General features: G+C 37.1%; 1 protein-coding gene across 2 annotated transcripts in view; it reads left to right on the plus strand.

Annotated features, from left to right (window-relative positions):
* The window catches only part of LOC132132630 (erbin-like), a 90053-nt gene that overhangs the window by 50071 nt on the left and 27330 nt on the right, over positions 1-12652 (plus strand). For both annotated transcript variants that reach the window (XM_059545071.1, XM_059545072.1), the window contains exons 2-6: positions 4033-4240; positions 5977-6094; positions 9485-9563; positions 9643-9732; positions 10532-10588. In XM_059545071.1, coding sequence (XP_059401054.1) covers positions 4052-4240; positions 5977-6094; positions 9485-9563; positions 9643-9732; positions 10532-10588 — 533 coding nt within the window. In that variant the 5' untranslated portion in view covers positions 4033-4051. The remainder of the gene's footprint in view (positions 1-4032; positions 4241-5976; positions 6095-9484; positions 9564-9642; positions 9733-10531; positions 10589-12652) is intronic.

Here is a 12652-nt window from a genome sequence, read left to right on the forward strand (position 1 = left end):
TTCCTATTTCTATCCTTTTCTGTTCATATCTTTCGCATCTTTTACCGTGTGCAGTGTGAACGCTCTGATCCGTTAACATGGGCTCGGAAAAAAAACGCACCACAGACGGTGTGTGAACCTGGCGTTACGTAGACCTATGCCCGGTCTGCTCTGTTCTCGCGCTCCTTTTAGGTGCGCTGCATTCTGATTGGTTCAGATAGCATACTGTGGGAGGTCTGAGCCGCGGAAAACCGTGCTATAAAGCGATTTAGAAATCGTGCACGCTCAAATCGTGATTTTATGACTATTTCGATTAATCGCACAGCCCTAGTTTTTAGATTCTAGATTGTAGTTGTTTACTTTCTGCTTTTGATATGATTACAGGTCCATTAGACTTCAGAAAAATAATAACATGTATTATGTGTATTGGGTCACACTTTAGTTCACTTCTCACTGTTAACTAACTACTCACGAACACTTTTGCCTCAGTAAACTCTTAATTTGCTGCTTCTTAATAGTGCGTATTAGTTGTTAAGTTTAGGTGTGAGGTAGAGATTACGGAAGAGCTAAGATACGGTGATGAAGAATAAAGCATTAGTATGCATTATAAGTTCTAATAAACAGCTAGTAAGCTAGTAACATGCATCTAGTTAATAGTGAGAATATGTCCCTAAACTAAACTGTTACCAAGTTTGGTTAATAATATTATTAATAGTAGTAGTAGTAATAATAGTAATACTAGCTGTATACAATAATGTGTTGTTATTATAATAATAATAATAATAACATTTATTATAAATTTTAATTAGTATTTGTTTATTACGTGTTATTGTTATTGTATTACATTTTATTAAATGTCTTGCATTATAATTTAATTAATCATATAAAAATGTTTTTTGTCGTTTTTTAAACATTACTTTTTAGTTTGTCTCATTTTTAAGCTACATAAGCTTGTCTTGTAATAGAAGATTATTAAAAAGTAGAGTAATTATTGGAAATAACAGTATGTTACAATAATAAATAAAATGTAATTGAATATTTAATACTAGTAAAGTAATTACTGTAAATAAAAGAAAATATTGCCTTGAGCATCAGACCTCTTACACGTTCCACCTGTGACATCTGATCTTATCTTCATTAATAGATTAATAATCGCTCCCTCTGTAGATATTGTCGGGAGCTTTTTCTTTATAGACACTTGAAGCCCATCAAATGGTGACGGTAATCGACAGACCTGATATTAAAGAACTGATAAAACCAAGTTGAAAGTGTGCAATGTCTTAAAGAAATACAGGTCAAAGTTATCATATATCTGTGTATCTCTGAAAAATACTGTTGCATTCATACTGAAACAATCTGATGCTAGCAGCACACTGAGAGTCATTCAGCAGTGATATGAGATGAATGTGATCCAGTAGTCGTCAAGGCTTTCAGCTCTAAATCTGCAGATTGTGGTGTATTTAGGGGCGGCAGTGGCTCAGTGGTTCATGTAGGTTGTCTACAAACCGGAAGGTTGGTGGTTCGATCCCCGGCTCCACCTGATCAAGTGTCGAGGTGTCCTTGAGCTAGACACCTAACCCCAGCTGCTCCCGACGAGCTGGATGGCGCCATGAATGGCTGACACCGCAGTCGGTGTGTGAATGAGTGTGTGTGAATGGGTGAATGTGAGGCAAATTGTAAAGCGCTTTGGATGGCCATGTGGTCTGTTGAAAGCGCTATATAAATGCAGTCCATTTACCATTGGGAAGTCGTGGCCTGGTGGTTAGAGAATCGGACTCCCAATCGAAGGGTTGTGGGTTCGAGTCCCGGGCCGGCAGGAATTGTGGGTGGGGGGAGTGCATGTACAGTTCTCTCACCACCCTCAATACCACGACTGAGGTGCCCTTGAGCAAGGCACCTAACCCCCAACTGCTCCCCGGGCGCCGCAGCATAAATGGCTGCCCACTGCTCCGGGTGTGTGCTCACAGTGTGTGTGTGTGTTCACTGCTCTGTGTGTGTGCATTTCGGATGGGTTAAATGCAGAGCACAAATTCTGAGTATGGGTCACCATACTTGGCCGAATGTCACTTCACTTCACTTCACTTCACTTCACTTCGTATTGATGCCATAAATAGATAACGTGGACAGGTACAGAATACAGAACCAGATAAAACAACAAGCTTTCACCCAATGCATAAATGACTTTCCTATGTTTGTCTGACCTGATACCCATCTCTGGTTTTTCATACTCCACATACTGTTATATGTTAAAAAAGATTCAAATTTCCCTTTTTGATTTATTACCAGTGTTATTCGAAGAATAGAAGTCTTTTGTAATTTCGTCAAACTGTAGCCACCTCTTCTTTTTGCGAAACAACTTTACTTTTTTTTTTTTTTTATGTGTCCTGTTGCATAATGTCAAAGTCCCATTCAAGGATCTTCTGTTCACTCGGTGGCCATGTTTGCAGCGCCTCCGGGCATCCAAGACCAGGTCCTATCCTATATTTGTATTGTAAAAAGCGCTATACAAATAAACTTGAATCTAAATGAATGGGGGAATCCTGAAATGTAAAAAAACTGCTTGCTGAACTCACAATTAAACGACATTTCAAATCAGCAACCAAATCTGAAAAGCACTGTCTTCTAAATGTTGTTCCTTTCCAGTCAGCGATTGGCTCTTTCATTAAGAAGACGGGGTGTATTCTGCAGAATTGCGCGTGGCTGTTTCTCCCATTCATTAGCAATAGGAGTGAACTATCATTATAAATAGGCTAATGTTAACCAGTATGTAATGCATTTAGCTGATGCTTTTATCCAAAGCAACTTAGTGCATTCAAGTTATAATTTTTTTTTACCAGTTCCATGGAAATCGAACCCACAACCTTTTGTCCTAATCCAGATATATTGTTTTAGTGACTTCCATTCAGTCGGTTTATTCTAGTATGTAACACCCTTAGTTCATGATCCAGTCGACTTCAATAGATAACGTTCCATGTTACTGTTTTTTCTTATCGAATATCCTGTTTCACTAGGAAAACATGAGACATTCAGGAAGTCAGGTTGTCAAATTTATGTTTAATGATACAGAACTGAATTCCCGTGGCTCTGGTTGTATGACAAGTGTTCTCGTTTTCATAATTTTCAGATGTTTTCTCAGCAGATTTTAACATGGCTCATACTTTTAAATGGCATTAAAAAATTAAAAAATTTAACAGCACACATTTCAGTCAGCACTTTCTCGAACTGTCAAAGACGGGACAAACAGGTTTATGATAATAAATAGCAGATTTAAATTCTAGTAATTCTGTACAATATATTCACGACACGCAATTCAGTTTCATAAATGGACAGTTTTCACACATGATAAATCTTTTTATGATTTAATAGTGTTATTTTTGTATCATTGAAATCCCGTTTACTGTAGCTTTTAGTCATATTTAGAATCAGTTTTTATTTTTATATTTCTTTTTTTCAACTCAATTTAAAGGTTTTAATAATTGTTTTATTTTTGTCATTTTTCAGTCATTTTTATTTTATATATGTCTGTATAGGTTTTTATTAATTTCTATTTCAGTCTTAGTTATTTTAGTTGACTTGGCAACTAGCTTAAATAGTATTATATAAAAATATATATCTTTTTTTATTTCTTTAACATTTATTTCGATTAACAAATGTTTTTAAAATATTTCTAGTTTATTTTAGTTAACTATTATATCACTTGTTTAAATCAATGTAATTGTTTTTTTTTCTGGTTGAAAAATTTGGTTGTTTTCATCTGTTACACATTCACAGTCATAACATGAAAATCTTTTGTTAAAAAAAACATTGCCAAAAGAAAAAAGCTCTATGAGTCCTTTATTTTAAAAAGTTTACAAAATGTTTAAATAAGCAACACCTACTTGAATAATACCTGCCCAAGATCAATTAGGAACCATAAAAAGCAGTTTTTTCTTCATCGTGTTCATCTTAGCTGCAAACCAAGCTGTTTTGACAGTGCTATCCTGTATCCCAGTGTTGGTGTCCATGAATTATTAAGGTTCATGAGGTGCTGATCATGTTCTTTCTCCTGTCCAGTGCCTGAGCTGTTGTGAGGATGAGCAGCAAGCGGAGTTTGTTTGTGCGGCTGGTGCCGTGCCGCTGCCTGCGGGGCGAGGAGGAGCCCGTCACCTCGCTGGACTACTCACACAACAGCCTGGAGCAGGTCCCCAAAGAGATCTTCAGCTTCGAGAAGACCCTAGAGGAGCTCTACCTCGATGCCAACCAGATCGAGGAGCTGCCCAAAGTACGAGTGCACCACAGACACTCTTAAACTGCATGTCTCCAAAAAGTACAATCAGTGCTTAGTCGATGAAATGATACCATTTTTGGTCTGTTACTGGCATGCTGTTTACAAGCAGTAGATTTGCTTACACAGCAGATGTGTTTTTGCCTTGTTATGGTATTCTAGATAGATACATACATTGAACTACTTATGTATTTGTTCTGAATTGGTTTTTCGACAACCATCAGTTTAACAAAATATTATGAGATATTGTTATAAACTTGCAATTCTAAGAATCATTTTGCAAGATATAAACTTGTTTTCAGAATAAAGTCCGAATTGTGAGATGTTAACTCCAAATTGTAAGATATAAACTCTGAACTGTGCGCAATAAAGTCATAAACGAATTATTAACTGACAGTTCTGAGAAAAAAACGCATCATTTTGACACGAGGCCCTGGCGATATATCGGTCGACCACTAATATGTAATAATGGATTTTAAACTTACAATTCTAACTTTATCAGAATATTAAGTTTAAAATCCATTATTACGTATTAGTGGTCGACCGATATATCGCCAGGGCCGATATATGAGCCGATATTTGGCATTTTTCGATGTTTTAGAGGCGGGACTTTTATTTTGACGGCTCTGAGAGCAGTAGCGCCTGAGCGCACGCAGTTCTTACACTTTCTCTCTTGTTCACTGTCATCGTTAACAGTTCTGTCTAATATAGACAGAAGTCTATCTGATAATCAAGAATTAATGTATACAGAAAGTATTATAACGATTTATTTTATATTAGGCCTATTAGTAATAGAAAGGCAAACATTATAATACTTTCTCATTTGCCGTCAGCATTAAGCAAATACACATTTATATTATTTGAAGAAATCTTTGAATGACTTATGAACATTTAATTTGACAAACCTTGCAAGCTCTGTTGAATCCAGCTGTGAGATCTTGTAAAGTGTGTATTTTTATCCAGCATGATCGCGTGTTTTCTCTGTGACGGTCGGTCTGTGTGAATTGAATGCTTTATACTTTAAACTCGTGATTTCAAATTATGCTGCGCTTTATGCATTCGCCCACTGTCATATTCATGTCATTTTCACAGTGTGCTGTATGTAAAATGAGGGTTACCCTGGCTTTATTTGAAAAATATGATTCCCAATGCACAATAACTTCCCATAATACTGTTACTTCCCAAGATATCAGCATAGGCATCGGTCGACAACTATTACGTGTTATTACGTTTCAGAAATGCGCTTTTCATAAAATGTAAGTAATTTGATGTAAGAAATAGTTATTTAACTAGATGGGTATAAGAAAATGTTTATATTTTCTTCATCAATATGCACCAACATAACAAAACATAGCAATAAATAGTAATATTTGCAGTAAGATCTTGTCAGTGAATCAAATTTTTGAAGCGATTCATCATAAGCGAAAGTTCAAACTGAATGAATCAAACATCATTACACTACTAAAACATCAGCTCAACATCCAGCTCTTTCATATTTGCAAGTTATGAGACAAGATGGGGTCAGATCATTGCAGTATTCACTGTGTTGTTTAATTGATGTTGCTAGCAAAGCAATGAAGAATATTCAATATTTGCTAGCCTAAATGTCTTGTAAAATGCATGCTGGTTACAATTAATGTCTACGAGTGTTTACAGTTTTTGAAGTAAATCCAACTGCTCATTACATATTAATATGAAGTTTGATCTTATTAACATTTTCTTGTTCTTTACAGCAACTTTTCAACTGCCAGATGCTCTACCGATTGAGTCTACCAGACAACGACCTGGCGGTGCTGCCGCCCGCCATCGCAAACCTCATCAACCTCAGGGAGCTCGACGTCAGCAAGAACAGTAAGAAACGCAGCCAGTTCATCTCCTCTTTCGTTTTCCTTTTTGGAGTCCGGTTACGCTATCGGACCGAAGCCGAGGCACACTGATATCCTCACTGACCTCTTATCTGCTGCAACTCAACTCATCACGGCCAGCTCCACGCTTTGGATTACACTTTACACTGAAACACACAATTCATTAACTCCAGCCTGCACACTTGTAAATCCTAGTCCGTTAACATTTGTGTTGTTCATTGGTTTAGAATTGTGTGCAGTACAATTTGAAAAATCCAAAATTAACAGCATTTCATTCAAATTAATGTGCAATTCAATGTGTTTTGTAGTATTACGCTATTAGTTTAGCAACATGTTAACATCTCTAGACCACTGTGCTTCTTCATCTAGCAGCTTTAAATATGTGAATGTGTTCTGTGTGATCACACACCTATCTAGACAGCAGCTCTCTAGGGATTGGAACAGAGCCGCACTCGATTTGATGTTGTGAAGGCGATCAGAAATATGTCACTGGAAACAGTTTGTGCTGTTCTGAGCGAATGAGCGAAGACCACAACACTACAAACACATGCTCAAATCTCGGAGTCTGTGTTTACACATCACTTCATCTTTCAGCTGGTGCGTTGCAGGATCTGATAAAGTAATGACAGATAGTGACAAGCTCAGCCGAGCACAGGAAGTCTCATTCAAAACCTTTTTTATGTAATATGCTGTTACATCCTAACAGTAGTGATTTAGATTTGGGCTTTTTTTTTTTTATACTTTTAGTAATAGTTTCAGGGTTTCCGTAGCTGACTAGTCTGAAATTATGTAGTTTACACATCCTTAATTTGCTAATAAACAAGCAAAATGTCTTTTCTGCAGTTCTAGAATATCATATATATATATACACCATCCTAATACTGTGTTTAACCCACTTTTGCCTTCAGAACTGCCTTAATTCACGTGGCATTGATTCAACAAGGTGCTGAAAGCATTCTTTAGAAATGTTGGCCCATATTGATAGGATATCATCTTGCATTTGATGGAGATTTGTGGGATGCACATCCAGGGCACGAAGCTCCCGTTCCACCACATCCCAAAGATGCTCTATTGGATTGAAATCTGGTGACTGTGGGGGCCATTTTAGTACAGTGAACTCATTGTCATGTTCAAGAAACCAATTTGAAATGATTCGAGCTTTGTGACATGGTGCATTATCCTGCTGGAAGTAGTCATCAGAGGATGGGTACATGGTGGCCATAAAGGGATGGACATGGTCAGAAACAATGCTCAGGTAGGCCGTGGCATTTAAACAATGCCCAATCTACCATCCGAATGTCTCAACAGAAATCGAGACTCAACATTTTTCCAGTCTTCAACTGTCCAGTTTTGGTGAGCTTGTGCAAATTGTAGCCTCTTTCTCCTATTTGTAGTGGAGATGAGTGGTACCCGGTGGGGTCTTCTGCTGTTGTAGCCCATCCGCCTCAAGGTTGTGTGTGTTGTGGCTTCACAAATGCTTTGGTGCATACCTCGGTTGTAACGAGTGGTTATTTCAGTTAAAGTTGCTCTTCTATCAGCTTGAATCAGTCGGCCCATTCTCTTATTCTTATTATCAGTGTTGAAAACACTATGTTTTTGTGGAAACCATATTGATGAACTTTAGATAAATAGAATTAGTTTAATTTTTTGTTACATTATAAATGTCTTTACTGTCACTTTTGATCAGTTTAATGCATCCTTGCTGAATAGTATTCATTAATTTCAAAAATAAATAAATACTACAGAAATAAATCAAATCTTACTGAGCCCAAACTTTTGAAGAGTAGTGTATACATCACACTCAAATCAAATCAAATTAACCAAAACAAAGTCAACATGAAAACCATTTACATTAGACCCTATTTACATTATTAATACACGTTCCTCATCATCCTGTCTCTCTCTTCTTGTCGACCAGTCTGATATACAGAAGTTATATGGGTTGTAGCATTTATTTGCTTTGCACACATCACTCCACAGCCCTTACTGCACAGATATACGCTTGCAGGTTTACATGACTTTAAATTGATGCTGCCTTCCCGACCGGAACTTGTCATTTTTAGCAGAGCCACTAAAGGTGGGTCACATTGTTTGGTGGATGAGAGCTCACAGCTCTTATTTATATGTATGTATGTATGTGTGTGTGTGTGTGTGTGTGTGTGTGTGTGTGTGTGTGTGTGTGTGTGTGTGGTTTGCTATGTGTGGCGTGCGCTGGTTTAGTTTGCATCTGAGTGCGTTGGAGGGAAGGTATCTTAAGATAACATTAATGTCACACTCCAGCTCTTGTGGTTAGTAGGACAGGAAGTAAGCAGTCTAGCTGTAATGCTGCATTTCTAAAAACAGCGTTAGGTTTCAGTTTTCTTTGGTGGTCGATTTTGATAGAGACCTTGTTGTTTAAGTGTCATTACTTAAGTGGGGCACAAATATTGAATAGCAAATTCAGTTATTTGTGTTGGCATATTTAAATTCTGATTCTAGATAATACTTCTAGTCCCAAACCCCCGAAATATTTAGCATAAGAATTATACTACATGTATATAAAGTTTATGAATTATTATTTGGAGCTCAAATAATATTAGTAGTTCTAATCACTGTTGAAAACAGTTTTTCCTGCCTAATATTTTTGTGGGAACAATGATGAATAGAAAGTTCAAAATAGCCGCACTTAAATCATTCAGTGCGTTTTTGCTGAATGGAAGTGTTCATTACTTTTCTTTCTTTCTTTTTTTTTTATGTTCTTTGCAACAAACGTTTGTCTAGTACTTTATCACAGTTTCCACAAAAATATGAAGCAGTGAAACTGTTAATGCATCAACACTGATGAGAAATGTTTCTTGAGCAGTAGATCAGTCTATCCGAACGATTTCTGAGGGATCATGTGAAACTGAAGACTGGAGGAATGATGCTGAAAATACAGCTTTATATCACAGGAATACATTAGATTTCAAACTATAGAAGAAAATAGTTATTTTAAATTGTAGCAATATTTCAAAAATAATACTGTTTTTACTGCATTTTTATAAAAAAAAAGAAAATGGAAATGCAGCCTTGGCGAGCACAAGACTTTTTTTTTTAAATAGAAAAAAAAATAAAAATAACAGCTAGTGTAGGTCAAGTACTATTTTATTTATTTTTTATTTTTTGTAGACTCAAAGATGTATCACAGCTGAAATCTGTAAATAGGATTTCTATCATAATTATAAATGAAGTGTTTGTATGTTTATTGTCTGTAGTTAATGAAGACGTGTTAATGGAACCCAATGTGGTACAGATTAAGTGTTTTCTCTAAACCCTGAGCACAAAGACCAGAGAAAACATAAAACCAGCAATTAATAACTGAATAAGTAATCATTTTTTTGTTTCTTTAAAATTTCAGGCATCCAGGAGTTTCCTGAAAATATCAAGAACTGTAAAGTCCTGTCCGTCGTAGAAGCGAGTGTGAACCCTATATCAAAGTAAGTCCATAGCCAGCAGAGATGAACTGTGTGTGTGTTCTGTCTGTGATGTAATGATGAAACACTCGTGTGTCTGCAGACTCCCAGAAGGCTTCACACAGCTCCTCAGCCTGACCCAGCTCTACCTGAACGATGCCTTCCTCGAGTTCCTACCGGCCAGCTTCGGCAGGTCAGACACACACACACACACACACACACACAGAGTCCTCGACAGAACAAGATCACACAAGCTCCTGTTTCAGATCAGACAGATTCTAGATTCAGAACTGGCCAGAGTATGTACTACATTCAAATATAAAACAGACCAAACTGCTCCCCATTCACTGAAAGTGTTTTTCCAAAGACACGAAAAACAGGTTCATCAAGCTTGTTGATTTATGGCAGCTGTTAATCAGTTAAAATAACACATGGGAAATTTCCTCGGAAAGCACCTCCTTATGTTTCCTGGAGCTCATATCATATCTAAAGCCTCAGGAATCGTGCATTCCTATGAAAATGCAGTGCAGTTGCTGTGAAATGTTGTGCAGCAGTACTTTTAACATAATAAACATGCACCCACAGCCTGAAATAGACTTCAGATGATCACGCAGCATGCAGCTCAGTTCCTGTTTGTTGCTGGAAGGTCACCTGAGGACAACCATTTACATACTTATACTGAATACTAAAAAGAGGACAGTATATTTTGAATGTGTAGTAAGTCACTAGACCAGTAATGGGACATTAAATAAGCACCTTTATTCTAGAAAAAAAATAGCATTTTTCATCTCGCTATTATATTTATTATCTTGAAAAGCATTGCTACTTAACATTTTTAAACATGTTTGTAAATAAAAAATATCTTTCCCAGTTGAAAAATCAATTCAAGCACCGTTTTATTTTATTTTATTATGTATCTTATTAAATGCATGTGTTTTTATATTTTCTAGATAAATAATTTAAATATATTTTCTCTCCCTCTGTTTCCTCAGACTAACCAAACTGCAGATTCTGGAGCTGCGGGAGAACCAGTTAAATATGTTGCCAAAGTAAGTGCCCTTCTGGGATTGATTTGAATTACTAAAATATTAAAATGATGATGAGTGCTGCTGCACCCCTTCTGATAATCGCTTTATAAATACATACAAACGTCTCTCTCTCTGTCCCTCTGTGGCATCATGTTGTTCAGTCTTACGTAAGAGGCTCTGAAGTGACATGCTGAGAGGTTTTAAAATCATTTCTGGCTCTGGAGCCAATATTGCATCATATGAGCACTCTTTTTTTTTTTTTTTACATGGCGGATGAAAAAACGGACAAAAATTCTCTTGTGACATCTGTAAAAAAAAGTCATCCATTGTCAGTAGTGTAGTGATGTATGAAGCACATGTGGAACATGTGTCCCAAATCTGATTTAATTTTTGCTCATATGTGACCTAGATCTGTTTTTCTCATGACAGTGTGATGAAAAACTGTCATTAAGAACACAGGTCAGACCGCATGGAATCTGATCTGTTCAGTTCTGATTTGTGCCACTTCCATATGGAGTACTACATCCGACACACATCAGATGCTTTGGAATGTGAGCGCAGTGTGAACAGTCATATCGGAATTCATGCAACTTTTACGCCACTCTAGATCAACGTTTGTTGCATTTCTGTGCTCATGGGAGTCAGGATTATCTAGACCATTGCCAGAGTTAGTTAGTGGAAGTACAGTGACGTGTCAGAACTCATAAGTATTACAATGACAACTCCATATACAAGCAAAACATAAGAGCTCGTATCATAACAGTGCGATTGGGATAGAAATCTGATATTGACCACATTTTCACAGAATTGAATTCACTTCCAAACCGAGCAGCTTTCTGTTGGTCAGTGCGGTGAATTCAGTGCAATTAACTTCATCCATGATTGCATGGAGTCCTGGTGAAATGAATAGGTTTCACCCACGAAAATTCTCCCAACAACAGTAAATGTGACCACACCTTTAGACTTTACATTAAACTTCTGAGCCATATCTAGAGACCAAAATATCATGGAGTCTTTGAGGGCAGGCAGTTTTTTTATGGGACAGAGAGCTTGCTTCTAGAAGACCCATGCAACAATAAAACACACTGTCAACCACACAAAACACATCCCTAGCAACTATATACTGACATCTTAGGTTTGCACTACTCACAGTTTCTTCAGAAATATCACATGTAACATACATGGACTGTTTTGGATCAGGAAGTACAGCAGGAATGCAGACGGACTCATGGCTTACTCATTTACCATTATTACCCTGTGCTCTGATAACTTTATCACTCGGATTTCACATTGAGCCCCGTCCTCTCAGATGTTCACTGTGTGGTTTGTTCTCATGATGTGTGTGTCTGTGTTTCTAATGAGCTGTGGATTGCTCAGCACTCTGGGGGTCAGTGAGTTTTTTGGCTGGTTTCACACAGGCCTGCCTCCAAACCCTAGATGAATGAATCCCTCTTACAATCCTCTAAGCCAACAATCAGTGTGTCTTTCAGTACAAAATCCACTATATAAAAAACAGAGTTTGCCTTCACTTTTATAACCATTTGTTAATACAGTTCCCAGAGCTATGTATCAGTTGTTCTTCAAGCTGTTCCACGGTTAGGATACGCCCGCAGGCTGTTGATCTGTGTCCAGGTCCACGTCAGCAGCGGTTTAAAGCACACCCTGCCCTGAAGCACACCTACCCGACTACATGATGTTAGTTCAGTGATTGACGCAGATACTGAGATTGCAGAAGCAGATTGGAACAGGAGAACGTGTTATACAGATTGAAAACACGCACATAGATATTCAGCATTCTGCAAAAAAAGCTCAGTTGAATACTTAAAATGAATTGTAAGCATTTAGTAAGGTGACTATAAAATCTTTGAATGTAGTCAGCTTAAAAATATGTAAAGTTAACAAAAAAGTAAACAAGTTAACATATTCGCTTGCAATAAAAGGCCAATAAACTTCATTGTATTTACATTTATTTATATATATATATATATATTATATTCATTGTTTCCAAAGAACTCTTTCCAGTATTGATATTAAATCGGCATATTAGAAGGATTTCTGAAGGATCATGCGACACTGAAGACTGGA

The sequence above is a fragment of the Carassius carassius genome, chromosome 49, assembly GCF_963082965.1.
Source record: "Carassius carassius chromosome 49, fCarCar2.1, whole genome shotgun sequence".
Lineage (NCBI taxonomy): Eukaryota > Metazoa > Chordata > Actinopteri > Cypriniformes > Cyprinidae > Carassius > Carassius carassius.